Source organism: Melanaphis sacchari, unplaced genomic scaffold (assembly GCF_002803265.2).
Source record: "Melanaphis sacchari strain LSU unplaced genomic scaffold, SCAv2.0 Contig78_pilon_pilon, whole genome shotgun sequence".
NCBI classification, from domain to species: Eukaryota; Metazoa; Arthropoda; class Insecta; order Hemiptera; family Aphididae; genus Melanaphis; species Melanaphis sacchari.
The window spans coordinates 832,903-856,867 of record NW_020271554.1 but is presented as its reverse complement, the minus strand read 5'-3'; the positions used below and the strand labels follow the sequence as shown (position 1 = coordinate 856,867).

Here is a 23,965-nt window from a genome sequence, read left to right as displayed (position 1 = left end):
CTCATATCAAAAGTATAAGATAAAATAAATTAAAAATATGTTATGCTAATGTTCCTGTAATTATTATACATATATGTAGACAAAAAACTTTATTAAAATAACGAAATAATAACTGTTGAACAATATAATTAAGAATTTCAGTATATATTTGCAATAATGTTATAATTATTATTTTATTATTTATGTATCAATTCTGTCGAACATCGAGTTATTCGAAGTTACCGAATAAAATTATATAAAATACAGTAATGTAATTGAAATATTGAAATATTGATTCTTATTATAATTGTTGACACTTATTGATTTTCAGCGATTTCATAAAACACATATATTCAAATATCCGATTTCATTAAAATTAAAACTTAAAAAAACAACAATCATATTATTGATATTTTTAGATAAGAACAATCTGCTTTTGTCAAAACTTTAACTTATACGCTTATAAAAAATTAAAGTAGATTAACTATAACTTTTTTTTTATAAATTTCAATAATAACAGTTGCTGAAGAATATTGTGTTAAATTTTCAACATTTTACCAATGATATAATTTTTTTATCAACATTTATAGGGAAAAAACCAAAAATAACTTTGAAAACAAATTTTATGTTTATATATTATAAATAGATAAAAAAAAGCAAGAATAACAAACGTATTTTTCAAAATTATTTAAGTACCATATAATGTCTTTAAAATGGTATCGCAAATATTTTTGAAAATTTCAAGCATTTTAAAGTTAAAACTTTTTTTCATAAAATAATAAAATATTTTCTTAATAAAATTGATATTGCGTATATATTATTTAAAATATAATAGTGATGTAATACCTACATATAATTATGTTCCCATTTTTCCATATTTTTTTTTAGTTCTTCCGGTTATTATGAAAATTACTGAGAATTTTATTACTTTTGACCTCATAAAGTATCAACTTAATTTAATTTGATAGCACACTCTGATCTCAAAGTTGATGATCAAAGCAATTTTGTATTACAAAAAGTGACTTTTGACATAACCATATATATATATATAGATAGATATAAGAAAACACACATTATTTTAAATCCAATATATATTTTTTGTGTAACTAAAAAAATTGATTTATTCAATACCCCTTATTCTTTTCAACCCATTTATTTGATGACTATAGCGTTGTAAAAACGTTCTCTAATGTAAAATTCTACTAAAAATCTAAAATTCCACCTTTTTTTTTTTTTTTTAATGATTCGTAATACTTAGGTATTTTTTAACAATTAATTATGCACTTCCAATAAAAATGTTTTTTGATGTCATTCTTAATGATGTTGTTAGATTTATACTTAAACTACAATCGTGGGTTTTTAACGACGTGTTATTTATTTGTTTATATTAATATTAGGTTAATAAACATATTTTATAATGCCACAGAATTTTAAGTAATAATATTATTACACATTTAAGTTTTTTTAGCATAGGGAATAACAATTTGTACTTTATGTTGCAATTATTATACTTGCTGTAAAAATAATAAAACGCAATATTTTATAGCGGCGATGGTAGTTGCACAATTCTTGATACGAATGACTCCCTTGGTCCCTCCACGCTCGTATTAATCAACTCGTTTAATTTTTTTTTTTTTTTCGAGAGAGTTTTTTCATTTATTTCATCATATATTTACTGTTATTTTAACAACAACTATACGGTTATAGATACAGTTTTATATCAATCAAAAAACAATGTTTAACTCTTAATAGGGTTGTGAGTAGATGATCCATCCGTAATCGTTGTGTGTTTAACAGCAAAATATATTTTTGGGTCGTCTGGTCATCCGTGTAATCGTGTTTTAGATCGATGATAATAATTATTACGATAATTCAAAAAAAAAAAAAAAAAATCAATAGATACAATGATGTTATCGTGTACTAACGACGACGACGATGATTTCACAGGGTTCATTCGCAAAAGTGGGCCATGCCGCGGAACCAGACCGGACTTCTGTTGGTGTTCGAGACGGTCAAATCGGAGGACATGGGCAGATACTTTTGCACCGCGACCGGCATGGACGGACGCGGTCATTCCATTAGCATCACGCTGACCGTGACCAGTGAGTACCTAATACATGTAATATCGTTAGTCAGTTATCGCCGCCCGTTATTTGCTCTCCGGTCCATTAATCATTCCGCCGCTGCACGTACGCCGCACAGTCGGTCCGGATACGCGTGTATTTCGCGCGATGGACACGCGAATACGATGTAATCGCATACCAATGACACTGCCCCGGTGGGAAACGATCGATCGGCCGGAAGCTCGCACCTACGTCAAGGTGTTTTAGTCCGAAACGGTTTTAGCGGTGAGTCGGCTGTCGAATTCGTGTCGGCGTCGTTACGCGGCAGAGGAGGAAAACAGATTACGCGCACTGCGCTGCGATCCTTGGCAGCCGAAGACGACAGCCGAGAACCGAATCCCCCTCACTCTGTCTTCCTATCACACACTCATTCCGTCTCACTCTCTCTCACTCTCTCTCTCTCTCTCTTCCTCTTCACCCTCTCTCCGTCAAAGTCTATTTCGCCATGCGTGTACACACAGGCGTGCATGACAACGTAAACGATCACATTATGTAATATCATCATATCATGTATTATGGTTATAGTGGTGTAATCTTGTTCCAAAGTGTTTTTCGAATATAATCTCCGATTCATTGGACAAATTGTCGTTTGTTGGTCGGGGACGGAAAATTGATAGGTCCGGCTACCAGAAACAAACTTTTGGATCAAACACTTTTTTTTTTCAACCGTTTTTCCCCGTTTCTCGAATTTTTTTCTTTTTTCTTCTTCTTACACGATTTAACTCCAAGCGCACATCACCGTCGTGTTGCCATCGCATGGGCGTGTGTTTTATTTTTAATTTGTTACTCCGCGCATTTTTACCCGATTTTCTCGATTAGGTGTCATTGGCGGTCATGCACAAATAAAAAATAAATCATTCGTTTTTTTTAATTATTATTATTATTATAAGATAAAAGGCACCACAAATTTTCATCTGCGTTAAGACTCAGATATTGGTCGGCATTAAACGCATTTATTCGATTTCAGTTGATTTTTATAAACATTTTTTATTTAAATGTTTATTCAATTACAGTATTTGAATTAAAATATTTTATTATTTTTTTTTTTTTTATCATTATCACTACTATTATTATACTAATTCTCTGTTTAAACATCAAACGAACGGCAATGCCATTTCTCAGACTTAATTGCTTTTTAATTCAAAAAGAAACTTTTGCAATGACTTGTAATTTGTCGACTACATGGCTGCAAAAACTTAAGTTGTCTCCCCAGTGTGGCGACGTATGCCAGCTTAACGTTGTCACGACATCAATAAAAATAAAAAATAAGAAGCCAATGATATCGTTGTTGTTTATAATAAAAACAGATTCTTCGTATTTTCTTATAATACTGCATTATTTGGTACCCACTGTAAGTACCAGTTTGCATATTTTTTAACTTTACTATAGATAAAAAAAATATATATACGAGTAACTAACGTTACGCATTATGCTATAAAATGAAAAATAGTATGTAATACGATATTTATTAAAGCAGCATAATTGTATAAATTATTGCTGAATAAATGGAACACTTAGATGTCATGATTATTATTTTGAAAACTTTGTATATGAATAATTTATTGACTTTCATTATTCTAAAGAAAACACGGTTTAAACTTCGCTCATTAATAATTCGAGTATTATTTTTTTAATTTTTTTTCATGACTTGTAAAAATAAATTTTGTTGAAAAAAACGTTTAAAACCCATAAGATTTTATGTAATAATTAAAGTTATAAAATCGGGTTCACCGTTGAACGCAAACGATTGTCTCAAAACATATAGTCGCATATAAACAATAAATATCTTTATATACGATACTTTATCGTTAATTTCATGTATTTCATGGTAATGTTGATATATGTTTTTAAATAGTTTGCGTTGTACAATATAATACGACTCCATATTAGAATTTATTGTTTTGAACAAATATATATGTACACCTTTAATGGTTGCATCCGTTCAAACGCCTTAAAATAGATTGAATTATTTCATAAGCCACTTTTAAATTATAATATTATAATATTCATTTATATTGTATTGAAGAATAATTTATAACTTATAACTAGGTATTATTAAATATACTTTTATTTTATTTTTTCTCGTTAATTAATATTTAAGCTATTTTTATTAAATGTGTTTTATCAATCGTATTTTATTTATTGAAAAAAAAATAAATATATTTCTGTCTTTAAAATATATTATTTTAATACAGATATTGTATAATATATAAGCAAAACAAACAAAATTACATCTGACTTTATATATCCAGTTGCTTTAGAATATGAGATTTGAGATAGTGCTCGTGAAAACGTCAACATTACTTTGTAGATTTGCTCTATGAATATATTATTTTACATGAATTTGTTCGATTTATTCATTCTATGTCGTATTCTGCACGTCTCCGCAAATCGCTAATGTATAATCGATGTGAATTTAAGATATGTTTTATGAACATATATTTTGTGTGTTTCGCGGAAATCCGAATTCATGCCGATTTTTCAAAAATCTGTTTTGACGTAAAGCAATCACAACATTTATTAGGTACAATATATATGTACATATTATAATATGCTTGATACAACCACGGTAGTGGCCATCACGGTACTTTTTCTCCCGTCGCTGTAACACGTGTTTCGAATGCACTCCGGGCTAAAGTTTCCCTCGAATATTCGTCATTCCATCGGCTATATAATAAATGGGCGTACCGTGTGAGATAAAAATACTCAAAACCCGTGCAAATGCCACGAATATTCTACGCATTAGTCTTCACGTGATTCTTGTATAAAACGTGTTTGTATTGTACACAACAAAATTCACGAGCATTCGCCTAATACAGTGCACAATAAAGTCATAACGGGTCGGCTAACCGATACACGCTGCAGGGTGGTTTCAATACTGTGGTTAGCCTGTGCTGGTGACACGACCGTCACTGCAAGCTCAATGAAAGTGTCGGGATTTTTTACCTGCACACGATCACACACGCCATGAAACGGGAATTTAATTTAGACTCGGATACCGACGTTTGCTTTTAGGACATTTATCATCTATAAAATCGTATTTATGAGCGGAGAGGGATTATGTTCATAACTATACCTAACCAAAAATGATTTATGTTTCTTGGGAATAAACGTTGTTCCTTCTTAATTAGGACAAAATGAGAAAACTTTAACGTAGAGATAAATACAAGTATGTCTTGAACAATATATGGAGGTCAACGGACAAACTTCGATTAGATTGTTTTGTGATAGACAATTAATGATCTAATTAAATGTAATTAACGAGGAATAGTTGTTACAATAACTATAAACAACTAGTTATAGCTACAAAGCATATAGTTATAAATAGTTAATTCTATTAGTTACAAGGATTGACATTGGTTTACAAGAATACAAATGCATGTCAGTGATTTAGTGAAAATAATTTTAAATCATCATCGTCGAGGTACGTTGCCTGTTCTAGTGATATCATAATAATTTAATATAAGTGACAGTTACCTGTTATCAATAATAAAATAAATGTAATTACATCTAATACAGTTAAAAAAATACGCCATTGTACGTGATATATAAGTACGATACTATACTTTTATGAAATACATTAAATGTGTACCAAACTGTTTTATAGTCCGACTGTCTTAATTCATATATTACACGTTTTCTTTTCAACATTGGTTATCTTTATTTATTCCATGCACACTATAATCATATCGTTATTGTTATCATATTTATTGTTATTTATAATTATAATAGAGTTAAAATTAGAAAAAATATTATAGTGCGAGTAATAATACAAATTATTCAGAATAAAATCAACCTACTGGTTTTATTTTTTTGTAATTAATGTTTTTTTTTTTTTTTTTTGTGATTAAAATATTATTCATGCGATCTGTTAAAATTGAGAACAATAATCAAAGTATAGGTGATAGACTGATAGATAAAACAGTAAACATAAAACATACACGCAAACACGCAAACATACTATGAATGTGCATATAATAACCATAGTGGTACCTACATACAATGTTATAATAAACACAATCAACTATTAATAACATGCTTGAACATTTACTTCCGGTATACACAATCTAATTTTACACATTATACAATGATAAAATTTGTGCCTTATATTATTATACTTATAGTTACATCGTAGCTGTAAGAAAAAATGGCTTCTTTCAATTTTTTTTTTCGGATTTAATTTTAAACGGATATGCACACATGAATAGTTTCGATTTACATGCTGTTACTTTCGTACATTTTTCCACACTTTTTATCCAAAATAATCATTATTTACTATAAAATGAGGAACGTAGAGAGGTTTTTCTATTAGGTGTGAGAGAAATTGTTTGTGTGCGTGTGTAAATACGCGACAATGGACGAATATTTCATTAACAACGACGTGCGTCGATAACAACAACATATTATTATAATAATACCATTATCGTCGTAACCAAATCACAATTATTATGAGCGGTAACCGCTTTTGTAACCGGATATAATGAAGCTTTCATTTGGTAGGCCGCGCTTACGGTTTACAATAATAATAACACTTGGTCCTGCAAACTGAAGGACCGATGAAAATTCGGTGAAATTCGAATATATGACGTGTACACAGTATGTGCGTTGAATACATTTGCGTTAATGAAAATGATCATGTCGACCGCGATTTATGGTAGTCGTTCACCTATAAACGTAACAACAGTGTTTGATATTAATAATACTATTTGCTGTCTTATCCATTCTAGACCGGTGGATTATCTTACTCGAGTTGCCTCGAGCGTTTTTAGAGGTACCTATATAATCACTCGAGTATCTTACTGTTATAAATTATAATAGTTATATAGATGTATAAGCGTCTTAAATCCCATAATAGATGAATTAATTATTATTTAATTGATATATCAACATATTTATAACAATATTTTATTCAACCGATTATTGATTATTATACTGACTTTTGCAATATTGGTACGAAATATGTATGAAAAATCAAATTTCTATAGTTTATAACAATATTAATGTCAGGTGGCTATCCAATAGTGTCCATTTACCGCATTATGGGTCAACGCGATATCTACTTTTCATGAAACTGTTTTTGGGATACCCAATATAATATCGTATATTTAAAATAACTTCTCTTAGTGAATCCTAGACATTTCTTTATATATTTCTATAAAATAATTATTTTCAGGTATTTGAATGCAATAAATCAATTCGTTATTTATAAAATGAAATAAATAAATATAGTTCACAATTCAATGATCATTTAATAATAATTTTGGTTTTTTTGAAGAATTTAATTTTGCATTCTACATTTTGTAATCAAAATTTATTGCATCATAATAATATACGAGTATTATATAGTGTATGTCTAATGTCGGTAGAATTTAGTTTACCATTTGATGTAAACAGTATGATTAAAAATAAATACGACACTACTAAAATATTTCCAGTTTTCCACAAGAATTTCATTAAAAATGTTTTCAATGTAGTTATAGCTAGTATATTATATAAATATCATCACTATGTTGAAAAAATTATATTACTTTAATGAAATTTCCAATAAAACATCTTAATTACTCTGTGGTAAATCATTAAATATATACATTTTACCATATTCCGCAACACTGCGATCACCGTATAGTAGATTTCAAACTAATTTGTCCGTTAATGATAATGCAAATATGAAAAAATCTACATACTAGCTATATCAATAAACTGATTTTGTAATAATATATTGTTTTTAAATTTCAAAACAAAATGATCGACAGTCATGCTAAATTGTATAGTATAAAATATTGCAATATCTGAGTATTATTGATGTAGTTCATTGTCTACGAAACATATACATGTATTTTCTAACTTAACTTGAAAAAAAACCGTTATCTGCTTGGAAATTATAAAAATCAATTTATTTTTCTTCTTCTTCAAATAACATTCTTCTAGTCCTTGCATACACATTTAACCTTAATAGAATGTAACTGTCTATTAGAATGAAATGATATTTGATTTTTGATTCATCTCACGTTCTTTTGTATTGTATTTCTCTTTGCTCTTCACGACAAGTACTTTTTCCGGTCTTTTTCGCTTTGGGGGTATGCAATCGTGAAACTTCTTCAGTATTTGTTCTTGAAACACTTTTGAGATATTACAGAATAGTAGAATGCTAATACTTATTGTTTCTTGTGACTGATTACTTGCTTTAATATTATTTATTTATTTCAAACGTCTAAAAAAATAAATTCAGTTTTTAAATTAGAAATAATCTTCTCCTTCAATACAAATAAGCACGTACATTTATTTCAATCAAATTAATTTTTATATGATTTTTTCACTGTAAATTTTAATTTATGTTATTTTAAATATCAAACAATTTAAAATGTACTTGTTTTATTATATTAGCTGTCTTGCTTCGAATTAATATCTCATCGATGGTTCAATAACATGTTATCATTTATAATTAGAATACTTACGTAAGAAATTATTATTATTATTAAATTATGCCTCGAAACTCTATGATAATTTTAGCTATATAATTTATTATATGCTGATGTAATCTTTGTGATTGTAATGGAGTTACGGAAGTCGTACAATATATTTCTATTCTCAAGAAAAGTGATTGAGATACTTATTTTAAGACTATTTTTGTTTATCTTACTACTTTGGTTATATAAGCTATGAAATTAATTAAAAATCAAATAGATAATTTTTATTTATAAAATATAAAATTAATTTGATTAAGTTTATCAAAAAAAGGTTGAGTGAGTGGTGAAATAAATGAAAAAAAAAAACTTAAATAAATAGCACTTTTACTTAGAAGAGTGATTTGACACGAGTGTTGATGATGATCTCCTTGTTGAGAAACGTTTCTGCCATGGGGTATATATAGACATGGTATAGTTACTTCGATATTTTTAGTATTAATATTGTTGGACTAACACTATCAGTTGTGCTAAATGTCGTCTTATATTAAATAAGTTTTTTAGAGCTTACAAAGTTTTTTTTCTTTTTAATCTTGATCCTTGACTCGGATGGTCAAAGATGTATATAGCCTTTATGACTTTGTATTAATATTACAAGTGCTTTAATAGTAAGATAAATTATGCATGTAGTCATACGCGACATTTTTACATATGAATAATTTATGTTTTTGTATGTTTTTGAAATGAAACCATACACTTTATGTTTAATATACAATTCTCTAGTATTTTATTAGTTACTGATCCTTATTAAAAACAAACTGCATATGGCCTTTACAATTGTGATTCTCATGATATTATTTTTTGAAAATATCACTAGCTTTTTTATATGTTTTAGTAGTAAATGTATGATTTTACACCCACATTAATAATATCATAATTGTTTTAACATTAGCTCATATTAAAAAAAATGTATGCTGAAGGATTTAATTGGGTAGTGGCTTTAAAATGTAATATTAATCAGTAAATTAAAAAAAAAAAAGATTTAAATTTCGACATGTTAAAATTATGGTTTATATTTCACTAAAAAATATGCTTGGTTTTAAATTACTGTTTTCGTGTATTTTCTTCTTTTTATTATTTTTTATTTAATTTATTGACTAAAAATCGTTTTGTAGAGATCGTCACTTCAACGAGTTATTATGGAATATTGTAATTACAAAAAAATATGGACGATTAGGTTTGTTTTTAAATAGTTCACCATATAAAAAAAAAAAATACATGCATTTAATATCATATAATATGTGTAATGTACTCTCTATCTTAAACGTCAAATTATTATTATTATTATCATCATTATTATTATTGTTATTGTTATTATTAATATTATTATTATTATTATTATCGTAAAACACTTAAAAAATAATTTGGTTATATAACATTAATAAAACACAATGAAATGGAATATTCTGTGACATAAAGATCCGTGTCAAAATGTCACAATCAATTAATGAGACATGAATCTAGATGCTGTAGGTATAAACAATAAACATGTCACAAGTACTTAGTGTATTATTGAAATTTAAAAATGTAATTTATCAAAATAATATTTTAAATTCATATTTTTAATGGAAATATATCACATTGTATAATATGTTATATGGTAACATGGTCAACATAGTGACCTTAACGTCAATTATCAGGTTTTCCACTCTAATTTAACCACATCATTTTTATTACTTATTTATTATTTTAATATGATAGAATATTTTCTAGATTAATTTTTTTTTTTTTACATTCATGAAATAAAAGCGCACACAAAATGAAATTATTTTTAAATTACATTCATAATAAAAAGGTTTATGTGGTAATAATTTATAATGATTATATATTAATATTATTCGTGTAGTATGTATCATTATTATTATATGAAATTTAATATTATAGAGTTTATTAATTCGTTTTATACTCAGAAGTTCCTATACTGATTGAAATAGTTAATAAGATTGTATTTTTAATTTTGGTTTACTATATGTCTGTGTGTGTGTAAGGGTTTTTTTTTTTATTTAATGTAACTATACCTCTTATTCTCATAACTTTCATATTAAATTCGTGCTATCTTCTTCACGGTATCCTTGATGAATAAATATAGTAGTTGTTTTTACAAACGTTCCTGTACATTACTGAAGTTTGGTAAATATGTGTTTAATGGCTAAGTTTGTTCCTAATAGATATTTCTTCTAAAGCGATAGGAAACGGATATATACGTTACACGTGCGACTTAATAGTTCGTACTGTATATTTTATGATGGTTTCACAACCGAAGAATTAATTACAAGTTTAATAAAATATATATAATACTAAAAATGTTTACGATACGTTTACAAGTTTGTTATTTTAACAACTATTTCAACAAAAATTAATTTTAACGTTACTCTTGTAGCTAAAACTAAAGTTAAAATAAAAAATAAATTAATATATACTTATAAGTTATACCATTGTGTTATGATGTTATGATGCTGATACTTTTTGAGTTTGATCTGTCTGAATCAAATTAAATAACTTGAAAAAGTTTCACAAAATTTAAAAAAAAAATAAAAATGTAATAAGCAAAGTACACATGATCTACTGTCTCATGTAAACATCTAGACATCAGCACGATAGCTATATTATGGTTTCGGTATTTTATATAAAACTGTAAAATAACTGTTCAAGTCGATACAGATGTGAATCAATATATATTTCTGAAACCAAACCACAGATAAACCGTATTTCAGCAATAACTTTATTTTTATTACTTATTTCATTCGTAAAAAAAAAGAAGTATAAGTGGATTACAGGATTACAGGTAGGTATTTGTATACAAATAGTTCGAGTATATACGCGTATAAATTGAAAAGATTTAAATCTTTTTGTGTGTTATTTGATATGAAATAACTGTTTGGATGTAACGTACGGTTGTACCTTGTGCTAACGTGAATATAAATATATATATATATATATGTATTTCATGTACATTGTGCATGTATATGTGAACCATATCATCTAAGTTAATGATTTTTTTACCACAAATATAATCCTCTTACGCATTTATACATGAAATTAATTTTCAAAATGACTTACGACCAAATAAACTTTTTAGTGAATATGCTGTGTTTGCAATAATGTTCTACTTAAACCATAATAATGGCATCCCACATATGCGTTAAATGCATTATATTATGTGTGAAATATTGAATAACTCAATATTTACGCCAAACGAACGGCACAGAATAATAAAAGTATTATTTATGCTACTATTATATCTTAATATCTATTATGTGCATAAGACGATGATGACTTATTTATCGTACATAGTCGTCGGTAAACATATTTTGGTGGCACAATTATCATAATGATATAATTATATGATGAATTGTCTGGGTCGAGACCGTTTCGAGAACAAATGAATCGTTTAGAAACTTTCTATAAGACGGGTTGAGTAAACGATGTTATTCTTGTACTATATGCGTATAATAATACGGTACTGGACTGAATAATTAATTTGCTACTTTTATACCGTTCGAACAAAGAGTTTTGTATAAGAGTTCAGAAGTGCGTATTCGAAAATTAAGAAAAAAAAGTGACACTCATTTGAGTTTATCGCTGGATTATCGTGTGTTCTGAGGAATTTAATTTATTAATTGATCGATCTGATGATCTGACATCGTGATAGAGCCAGATAGATCAATTTCTAACGCTTTCAATAAATGAAACAATTTCGCCTCAGCTATATTAAAAAATAAGCAATGTAACTTATTTAAGCACACAAAAAAAAAAAAAAAAAAATGCCTATTATTAAAATAATAAAACGCATTATTTCTATTTATAAACTATTAATAAAAACGTCAATTTAATTAAGTGGTTAAGAAAAACCAATTATTTATAAAATGTAATATATTATATTGAATAAGTAGTTTAAATCTTTCCGCCTGGTGCAAATACTCATTTTGTGCCTAGATCAATGTGATCCTTCTCTATTAATGATGTTTATTAATAATAACTTTTTATTATTAAAAAACTAACAGTTACATTCATTCTTCTTACTTTTATAGCTTGAGATAAAAGTATACAATTTTCGACAATTTTTTTATTCGCTAAAAGTTATTTTTGCATAATTAACAACGATAAGTTTTTTGTTTACCGAATTTATATTTGTTCCTTCGTATCTCGTTGATTAATTTTAATTATATACATAACAAAATATAATATATCTGAAACTTATTAACTACATACTGTCAACTTCAATATTTCATGTTTGTAAATTATAAATGTACACTTATGATGTAATATGAAAAAGTATATAATATATTTGATAAGAGTTAATTTCGAATATTCTTAAACGAAAATTCATTGTCTAACTTAATTCTCTTGCCCATTGTATAGCATTCAATATCAAAATCGTTTCAAAACAAATATTACTCCAACGTACAGACAAGGAATTTCTCTGATAAATTATAATTAATTAATTATTACTCAAGTTACCAAAATCACTAATCATTTTATACGACTTATAAGTACGTAATGTGCATTAGATGAAAAATAACTTCTAAAATCGTGTTCAGTAAAAATAAAATATGAATACATTGTGGTAACTACAAAAGTATTTTTACTGCCAAAGTTTTAAGTTTTATACAATAAATGTCTAAATACTAAGGATTATTCGAGTTCTAGTTTTGAATTACGCCACTAGAATACCGTATAGCTTATCTAATAATATATATATAAATATATATATATATATATATATTATGTGCTCTCATTTTGTTCAAAAAGATTTATTTATCCTTAGTATCAAACCAATCAAAATTATTGTGCATCAATATAATATAATGTACTATGAACGCGTTTTAAATTCAGCCTCTTTCATTTCATATGTATTTATACCATACTATTTCGCTATTAGATATAATTTATTTATATATTTTATAAATTATAATTGATAATCGAGAATAGAAAACACATTTCTTATAGTGCGGTTCTGTAAGCCAATGCGAAACACAAACACGTTTGTATTGAATTAATAAATAAACAATTCGGCTCAAAAATAAAATGTTGAAACTATCGACGTTTTATATACTTTAAAAATAACAAACGTATACGTTTTTTAAACCTCAGTAAAACAATATTTTGTATTCTGAATATGGCGATAGGTATATGGGTAGTGCTTGTTTTTATTTTTATTTTGATTTTCATGTGCGATGAGCTAACAAATGCTCCGACGATTAATTTTTAATTGTTACTGTAAATTTAATTATAAAAATTATTTTTATTCACGTAAAGCCATCATACGCGGGCACACGGTTAGGGTTATTCTGAAATTAAGTTGGTTTCGCTATCCAACGCAAATCTAGCACTTTTAACTGCGATATTAGTGTTTTTGTGTTTTTGGACTATTTATAATAATTACGTACCTAACGTTATAAGTTATAACGTATCTATAATATAATAAAAATTTTCCATTACATTATAAACATTTAGATGTAAGTTAACTAAATGTTTATTATGTTGCTAAATCAATCAATAATACACGATTTTATAATGCTTAATATGAAATAAATATTAGGTCTTAAAATATTTATTACTGTTGTATCTGATTTTTAACGTGATATTGTATTTAAGAGACGTTCATTTATTTTGTGAAAACAATGTTTTAAAAAAGTTAATTTTTAATTTGTTAGAATAGGTATACCTATGTCCTATATATTATATTATATACATATATATATATATATATATATTTTTTTTTTATTGATAAAAATCGAATTTTACGTATAAAACTATTGTTTATATTATTATAGTTATTGTAATTAAGTATATATATATATATATATATATATATATGAAAATAGTAAAAAATATTGAAATTAAAAACAAAATTCAAGTAAAAATTAAAAATTTTTTTAATCCGTATATTTTACAAATTACCAAACTAAAATAAATTATATAACATGTTAGACTTCTCACAAATCAACAAGATTGTAATAGATTACAATTATTAATCAGGTTATGTCGTCCCTTTTAAAATCTTATCGTATTATATATTATGACTGCTATTACAGTTAATAACATTTAATAAAACGTAGAATATATATATGGAATTCAGAAACGACTTTGAATTCACTGAGGAAACTTTTTCGTTTTCGAAGAATTAAATAGTTTTTATTTTTTTTTTTAGTAAAGAACAATAATATCTGAGTTAGGTTTTTAATATTACGCTCTTGAAATGTTCTCGGAAGAATTTTCTACTTTTTCAGACGTTTTTTGATCCTCTTTTGAATTTAAAAACCTGTTATGAGTAGTTATTCATAAAGATATTTTTCGTATTAAAACGCGTATTTATTCTGACATTTCGTGAAATCGTCTCGACAAAATATATTAAAATTAGGTAGGTATAAACAGCATCCATAAACATTCAATTGTGTTTCGACTTCTTCCTGGTCCACTATTCGTTTGATCTGAAAATATGTTATTCGTTATTACACACCGTGCGCAACATTAGTTTTACGGAGTGTAAAATTCCGTCTATATAGAATCGTATGTACTTCGGTACCTAATTATTTCTTGTGCTGTCTTGTACGGCTTCCTTTTTCTAACCACCTCGCATTCGTGATGTCGAAATTAGTTAGAGCGCGAAACTCTGAACAGCAATATACGTAACAGTAATAACAATAACGTGGGTGCACAATATTATTTTCGTACTGCAATATTATATTTTAGTAGGTACCTATACAATAAAATATAGTGTAACATATTCAAATAAAATAATATCCACGTGAATACGATTCGGCACGGTCTGTGTGTGTGCGCGCGCGCATTTGTGTGTTAATGTGAAATAGCTATATTTTATATAAATAGTGAGGTATTCGGGCGGTGTGCATGTGAAGGCGTGCACATTGGAGTGGAAGTTTTAAACGACGGGAGTGATGTTTATTAACCACAACGACGATTCCCGGTTTCTATTTATTTTATTTTATTTTATTTTATTTATTTATTTTTTTATTCGGCGTTTGTCGTACTCGAAAATATATTGCGCTTTAGTTAATGGATTTCTTTCTTATCATTTGAGTTTTCGATTACGAATTGCCAATCTCAACTTTGAATTTTTTTTTTTTTTCTTACTCCCGGTCGTATTATAAAATATAATAGGTATATAACTTCACACGCACGCTCTCGTATTACGTACCTATAATAGTACATAATAATATACATACATATATATATATACGTGTGCTTATAAAATATACATTTGTGTGTATTGACGCAGGACCCGATGACCCGACAGCATCGGAATCCGGTCGGAAAAGGATTGCTTTATTGTCGTGTCGGCGTACGGGCCATTACGGCGCGTCGGTCTCTTTACTCTAAACGCCGTCGACGTTTTCGAGTGCGTCGCAGACGTCGTTGTAATAATAATAATAATAATAATAATAATAATAACATGAAATGTGTCGTCGGACGACACCGGATATAATATTTATAACACGACGAGGGGTCGTCGTCGTCGTGTCCGACACGGTACGTGGGGACTACCGCAATATCAATAAGGGTGGGTGATAGTGGCGTTCTGGTGTACTGAAATTCCTTACACACCGCACCCCGCGAGTATATACGTTTTACGAGTCATAATATATTAATAAGCACGGGTGGTGTACAACGTCCCGCCTTAATATTCCGGCGGGTTAGTGTCAATTGTTTGCGGAGAGTACGTCATATAGATTTCGATACGACGGCGCATAATTATATACACGTACGTGTATATACATGTTATTTTTTTAAATCACGAAATCACGATCATTTCAAGTTATAATCTGTAATTATTTATCTAATATATTTTAATTAATTAATTGTTAGTTTTCATCTTTTATTTTTTCTTTTTTATTTTTGTATCTCACAATCATAAATATTATCATAGTGATTAGTATAAGGTTCGATATTTTTCTCGCTTACGTCATTTTTTTTAGAAATTATAAAATTAATTACAAGATTTGACTCAGAATATTATTTCGTTTTACTTTTTTTTTTTTTGGTAATTTAAATTAAATATTTCTGTCATTTTGAGTGCAATAAGTTCCATTTAAAATAAAAGTCATGAACGTCGCTTAAAATAAATTTGTTGAAATCAAGAACTGATAAAATATTAAATATTTTATGATATATCTATATTACTTATACTTAATATTCGTGTTAATACAGTATAAACAAATATAATTAGTTTATTCCAGTAGTTCGTGGTAGTACTCGTATGACGTAGGTATAAACATCGAAATATATTTTATGCGATATTGTACAGCCAGTGAGATATATATCCTTACTATTCCACTTTAATACAGCTCTGATGACTGTTATAAGTTCAAGTAATACAAAGTGAGCCACCCTTGTTCTTTTTTGTGTACGGTTAATTAACCTAACCTAATTTAACGGGAAAACATAATTAATTCCACCCACAGAAATTAAGTATAAATTGTTGTCGTATTGCAAATTATATAACTACATCGGCAATGGCAAGCGTTGCGTGTAGGTATGACACTGGAAATCTCTCTAAAACTTGATAATTCCTTAAAATCAGTAAAAGGCGGATATTCATGCTTCAAAAAACTTTTAAGTATGCTGTAAAAAATTTTAAAACATGCTTGATAAAACGTCATTATATGCCTAAAAAAATGTAAAAATACGCTCAAAAACATTTAATCTATTATGGAATAGTAATAATAATTTTTGAAAGTCAAAACTTTTAAAAACTTAAAATCAAAATAAAATGAATAAATAATTTAAATAAAAATTGATGTACTTGTATTGGTCTTCTTTTATTGTTCATTTAATTTGAAAAATTAAATTGTTATTAATTTTTTTAAGTAAATGTATAATGTATAATAAATAAAATCTCTAAAACAGTAATTGAAATAGATAATAATTCAATTTTTAATGTCAAGTAAAACCTAAAGACCCCAAATATGTATTATTATGCACTAAAAAAAAAAATATGCTTTGAAAGAAAAATGGATCGAAATATGCAAATGTATACAACATAAAATTTTTGAATTCGTCTTCCATAGGCCACATAACAAATTTCTATTCTACTCTGCAACTTTTATTATTAAATGTAAAATATATGCAAAAGCATGAACATCCGCCTTTTGCTTATCAGCATTCAGAACCATTCACAAGTACCTTTGTTTTTGTGGTTTGAAATCAGTAGGGTAATATTATACACACATTGTACAATCGATATATACTTGAAATATCTACGCACGCATTAGAGGTGTACTTCAATTTAATTATCCAGTAGAAAAAATGAATGCACTAAACTTTCAGAAATGAATCGAACTTTGTGAATAAACGAATATCGTTTTGTTCAATTATATTAGCTCCACCGGTAATCTCATTACCGTGTATACATTTATATGGTACCTATATATTATGTGATATTTGTATACATAATACACTAAGAGTTGTAAACTTTTTATTCGTTTGTGCAAATATATGTTATCAATAATCCATCTCGACCTGATAATAATGGGAGTAGTTGAGATATTTGCAGGAAAAAACTTTTTAATGGCCCTAAACGCGTGTATTCGTTAGGATCCATGTGCATTTATTGAAATGTATTCGAATTGAAAGTAGATTTCGCCGAGGTTACGATACAAGGAAAAAAATGTTTTGATAATTCTTGACTCCTCTAGCAATTACCAACTGTGCTTAAAAGATTTTACGATTTTTTGTGAATCGTAAGCAGATAATTTGTATTTATTGTTATGTTTTTAAAAGCATCATGACGGTATATTATTACCTATATTATATTATGTCATGTTGAAAATTCAAAGAAAAAAATTAAGACATTTAAATTAATGTAAATATTTATGAAAGATAATGTTAGTGTAGGTTCTAATTCTTCGTAAAACTAAGAAACCCATTTAGATCATGCTAAATTCACGAAGGAAAAAATATAAATAAAAGAGTAACTAAATAATATTATTTTTTCAAAGAATAATTTTTAATACATTAGTATAGATGTTTTCATAAAATTGTTTGAACCCAGATTTATAAGCAACTGAATGCATTTTAAAAGAACTCGTTATATTTTTCTGTATTAAATTTAAAATATTATATAGCTTAAAAAATATATAAAGTGAATATGAATAAAAAATGAAGCATTAAAACATTAAGTATGAAACTAAATCGTTCATTTAATATATAATCATTCGTCAAGTTTTTTAAAAAATCATATTAATGAAATATGCATATGAGAATAAAAAATAATATAATTAAATTAATTAAATATGCACATTAATTGATTTTAAACTTTCTCCGCTCCGCGCAAAAAAAAAAAATGTGAGTTATAAAATACAAGTTCTAAAATTTTTTAGTAATTTTTCAATCATTAGTTTCTAAAGGTATCTTTACAAAAATTCCGATTAAAAATTAATTATAATTATATTAATAGAATGGTAGACGTGTTTTAAAATTTAAAATTTTTACTAAAACAAAAATGTTTAGATAAAAATTAATTTAAAAATAAACTATATTTAGTAGATTTAAATAAAAATATTATCAAACATAAAATATTAATTGAAAACATTTAAGATATTTATAAAAAAACTTAAGCCTGTTGAACGTGTGCTCAATTTTTACACTAGGTTGTTTAGTTTGTTTTTGAATGATTTTTCTACGCGATATAATTATATAACACTATTTGTCGAAAAAGAATGCTCTGTATTTTATAATATATAAAAAAATATGATCTGTGTACAATTAAATGATATCCTGAATGCAATCACACTTCACTTCATTAGGACTGTTATAGCAATACTGCTCGTCATCCATTGATGGCCTAGGTATAAACCAAAAAGGATTGCTTTTACAAATTCATTGTTACCCTGTCCGCTCACTGGTGATAAATTCATGAAATTGTTATACATAAGAAAAACATTATCAATACTATGCATGCCTATATGGCAGGGGCTTCTAACAAGTCAAACACAATTAGTCACAAATTCAATAGGATTGTGTAGAACTATTATTAACAAAATCAATTTATTTTTAAAATATTTCCCTTATTTTTTTACACAAAAAGTCAATTTTATTATGATTTTTATGTTTTAACGTGCATACAAAACTAATTAAAAGTTGATGAAATCGTGTATTGTATAAATGCCGGTTTATCTCTAAAAGCTAAATAATTTAAGAATGAAACAAATATAGATTATAATATTAAGATCCATGTTTTTTTTTTTTTATCGTTAAAATTCTCCGCACGATTCTAGAAATAATAATATTTTATGAGACAAATAATATTAATAAAAATTATACCCATACCCAGAGTCATAAACACATAATATAACAAGCAAACAAATATATAAATATAAATAGGTACGTTCAATTTTATGGAATTGGATAACCATTCTATGATTAATGGTCTTAGAAATTTGTGCACATCCATCATCACGCCATGGCGTTGATTAAAAATCACAATATATCGTGTAAAAATTTAAAATTGGTCGCAATGCGTGCACCGCAAAATGTAACCTATATCGGATACGATGTCGTCGAACGGGCGCACGCGAATGCGCATCAATAATATATAGTTACGTGTGCGCCTCGTGAAAACATTTGTAATAAGATCGTGTGTGCCGTCGGCGGGGTGCAAAACGTTATAACGCCGTGTCATACTTTTATACGGAAACATTAAATAGTAATATTCGCGTTACATTATTATATTTCGCATAGATCTTGCTCCGGCGTCGGGCGGTCCTCGTGATTTATGTAGTACGATGACGTCGACGACGACAGGGACACTGCACCTCTTACGAGGTCTGCGGGTTCCCTGCAAGTCCTGGGTAATGTGCACGTACACAAGTGTCTAAGTGTGTGTGTGTATGTGTGTGTGCGAGTGTGTGCGAGCTTTGTAAGGGGTTTGAAGCGTGTGTTAGCGCAGGTGGTCGTAAAACATCGGTCGGAGTTGATGAAAACAAATTTCACGCAAATCGCATTAACCGTGGAGCGGTGGGCGGTACAGAGCGGTTGGGATTATAGAACATACACCGGTGAGTCTCTCTCACTCTTTCTCTCTCTCTATATACATCTATCTCTCTCTCTCTCTCTCACCCTATCACTCTGTCCTTCTCGAACCGACGCCCGTCACGTCGTAGTCGTCTTAGTCGTCGTCGTTGGGAGGGGGAGACCAATATCATATAGTGTTTCTGCCGCGCGACCCCGAAACCGACTAAATTGGTGTGGTAAACAAGACGCTTTTACATAGGTACACAGACACACAGACACACGTCTTCTCGGCTATATCATAATCGTCTGTATGTGGTCGTGAAAACGTCTATCCATAATGTACGCATTTATTTACTTTCGCACACACGCGCACCGCTATAGCTCGCACGCGCGCGTACGTCACGAGAATACATCACCGCATTACGTGCACGCTTACGCGTTATTAAACGCCGAGTACGCATTACGATAGACTTCGAGGTACGTGATAATTGCTCGCATACGATATCGTTCGCCCGAGGGGTTTCATCCCGCGGGAACTCGAGTCGCCCCGTGAACTTTTTCGCCGCCGCCGAAACCGCAGAGTGCACCACACGCCGCACCCCGGCGCTACGCCGGGTCGTGTGACAACGATTTCGTCGCGGCCGCCGTGGGTTTCCTCAGACGCGCGTCCGGTCGTCTGCCGTCATTCTCGTTTTCAAACCGCGCACCGTTCACAAACACAAAATATAACAATTACCTATTTTTGAATGCGTATATCATTCGGTGTTTTATAAAATATAGTACGTATGTCGTATGTTGGTTGGGTTGTACCGTGTACGACACGCCGTCTTATCGCTCGCTCGTCTTGGTACGGACGTCCGATACGCGACGGTAGTGGTTCGGTCGGGCACGGATATAACAACATATAATAATAATTAACGACTTCCTCGCAACTTTTTTTGCGTGTTACGTAGGCACACGCCGCGTTGGCAAAGTGAAACACTGAGTATTGCATGACGTACCTACGTGTCGGGACGCGCACGTTATGTCGCGTATGTTGTAACGAAAAATGCGTTTAATTAGTTAATTGTCGAAAGTCCTTCTTTATTTCGTTCCGTCAACCCGTAACCCGCTGTGGTGTAACTACGATTTCGTGTGTTCAGTTGTATGACACGACGTACGTTATTGTTGTTGTCGTGCTTAAATTTAAATTTAAAAATCATATACGTTCCGTCCAAAGTCCGTTGTACATATTATAGCCTTGCGACCTTTGCCGCGCGTTTCCGCTGAAGTGACATTTACGAATCTCGGGATCACAAGCTTTAATTTATGTCAGATAAATAATATTACGCATTATACGATTCTTTGTTTTATTTATAGAGGTTTTATTTTTTTCTTCGGTTTGTTTGTTTATTTATTTATTTTTTTTTTTTTTAGCATTGACAAAAAAAAAATATTGTTACCTATAACCTACAATTTTACATAACATCGAACAAAATACTTATTATATGGCTTTTTTTTTTTTTTTTTTTTTTTTTAATAATATTATGTAAAATTATTGGTTTTTGCTAGCTCTTAACTATATATTTTTATCATCTCAATCAATATGTGTGCTAAATTATTCTATTCCAAATTTATTATTATTTTTTCAAAATTATCATTTTTACGCTTCATCGCGTGCATCATAAAGATATTAAATTTATCCACCGCATGATTATTTTACTACGCAATATTATGACTTACGTCCAGAAAACTAAATTTAATACACTTATATTAACCAAAAAATGATTGTATAATGCTATTGGAATTTTTTACGACGAATTGAACTCTCAAAAATCTTTTTACGTAGTTATTTTTTGAAGCGTGGGTAGTATTGGTTTCTTCAAAAACATTTGGCGATTATTTTAAGCCCTTGTAATACGCAAATCCTTACATTTTTGACAGTCTGATCTAACACGACATGATATGTGTTTACATTTATGCATACATATTATTCGTAAAACGTTAAAAGTTTTCAACTTTTATTTTAATTGAAGCCTTGTTTTATTCATTTATTTTATAATAGAACACTTAATTCCGTGACAACTGACTTAGATTTTAATCACACGGCGTCATAGTTAGGCAAATTAGTTATACTATTATAACTGCACTTACATTATTTTTAATTTTCCACTTATAATGCCTAAAATAATTGCAATAGCAAAATTTTTATCATATTTTTATATAATTTTATTTGCTACTTAAATAATATATTCACAACCAATATCACTACAAAACGCACCAATAATTGCACCAGATTCCTCCAATAATTGCACCAGATTCCTCTGAGACAGATGTGTTCCTTATTTCTGTGCGAATGAAAAAAAAAATAATAAAAATAATTAACGATATTGTATATTCCAATATTCCAAGTAAGGTTCATATAACCAAACCAAAAAAGCGCTAAAACTGACATTATTATATTATAAAATCTGCCGTGGTCTTTCTTTTGTTTTTTTACAAATACGTTTTGTAACTTTTATACTTTAAACATTCACGCACAAAGTTATAATAATAATTATAAAAAAATCTTATCAAAGCTTAAAACCCATTCAATTTATATGCTATAAATTATAATAATATTAATAATAGAGTTACAAATAGTGACCTAACGGAATGTAAAAAAACAGCTCACGGAACAAATTGTGGCGAAAAACAATGTATAGATATACAATATACATGTATGAAAAAGTTTTATTACGAATGAAACAAAGTTTATAACATATTTAATACGAACAAAAGTGTTAAAAGCCTTTTCTTTTTAAGTACGCTATTACTTTTCCAATTTAAAATAAAAAAAATTTAGATCGTTAAACATATTTTTCATTTTAAAAACATTTTCAAAGGTTTTGTTATACATATTATACCCAACAAAAACTTTGTGTATTTTAAAAAGCCTAAACGAATCATGAGGTAAATTTATTCGAATATTATAATAATTAGAAAATGCAAACTATTTTTTTTTTTAAATTTAATCTCTTTTCAATTAACGAAAATTTAAAAACTAAAAAGCTTTTTGAGCTTTATTTATTATACTTATTCATTTAAAATACTATAAAATAAAAAAAAATCCATATTATAAATTAAAATTGAATGATATTGTAATAAAATAAATAGTAAAAGTTTTTTTAAATTTTTTTTATGCTTTCGTCATCAAAATTATACATTTATGATATTACTAAATAAATTTCTGTAAACCATAATTTTAAAAATTATTCCCCGAGAAAATCAAATTTTCATTTGATTAGTCATAATAAATTTATCGTTCTAATTACCTATAAGTATGTATTAATTTATGTGTTAAAAGTTCTTAGTAAAACTAGTAAAACTTAGAAAAAATACTCATCTAGTATTAAATACTAGAAAAATCTAAAAACATATTTTTTTTACAATGACATATTATTA

At 28.2% G+C, this 23,965-nt stretch overlaps 1 protein-coding gene across 1 annotated transcript in view; it reads left to right on the top strand.

Moving 5' to 3' along the window:
* LOC112601434 (fasciclin-2-like) overlaps positions 1-23,965 on the top strand; it is a 154,627-nt gene that overhangs the window by 106,740 nt on the left and 23,922 nt on the right. The window contains exon 3 of the mRNA XM_025349071.1: positions 1,927-2,081. Coding sequence (XP_025204856.1) covers positions 1,927-2,081 — 155 coding nt within the window. The remainder of the gene's footprint in view (positions 1-1,926; positions 2,082-23,965) is intronic.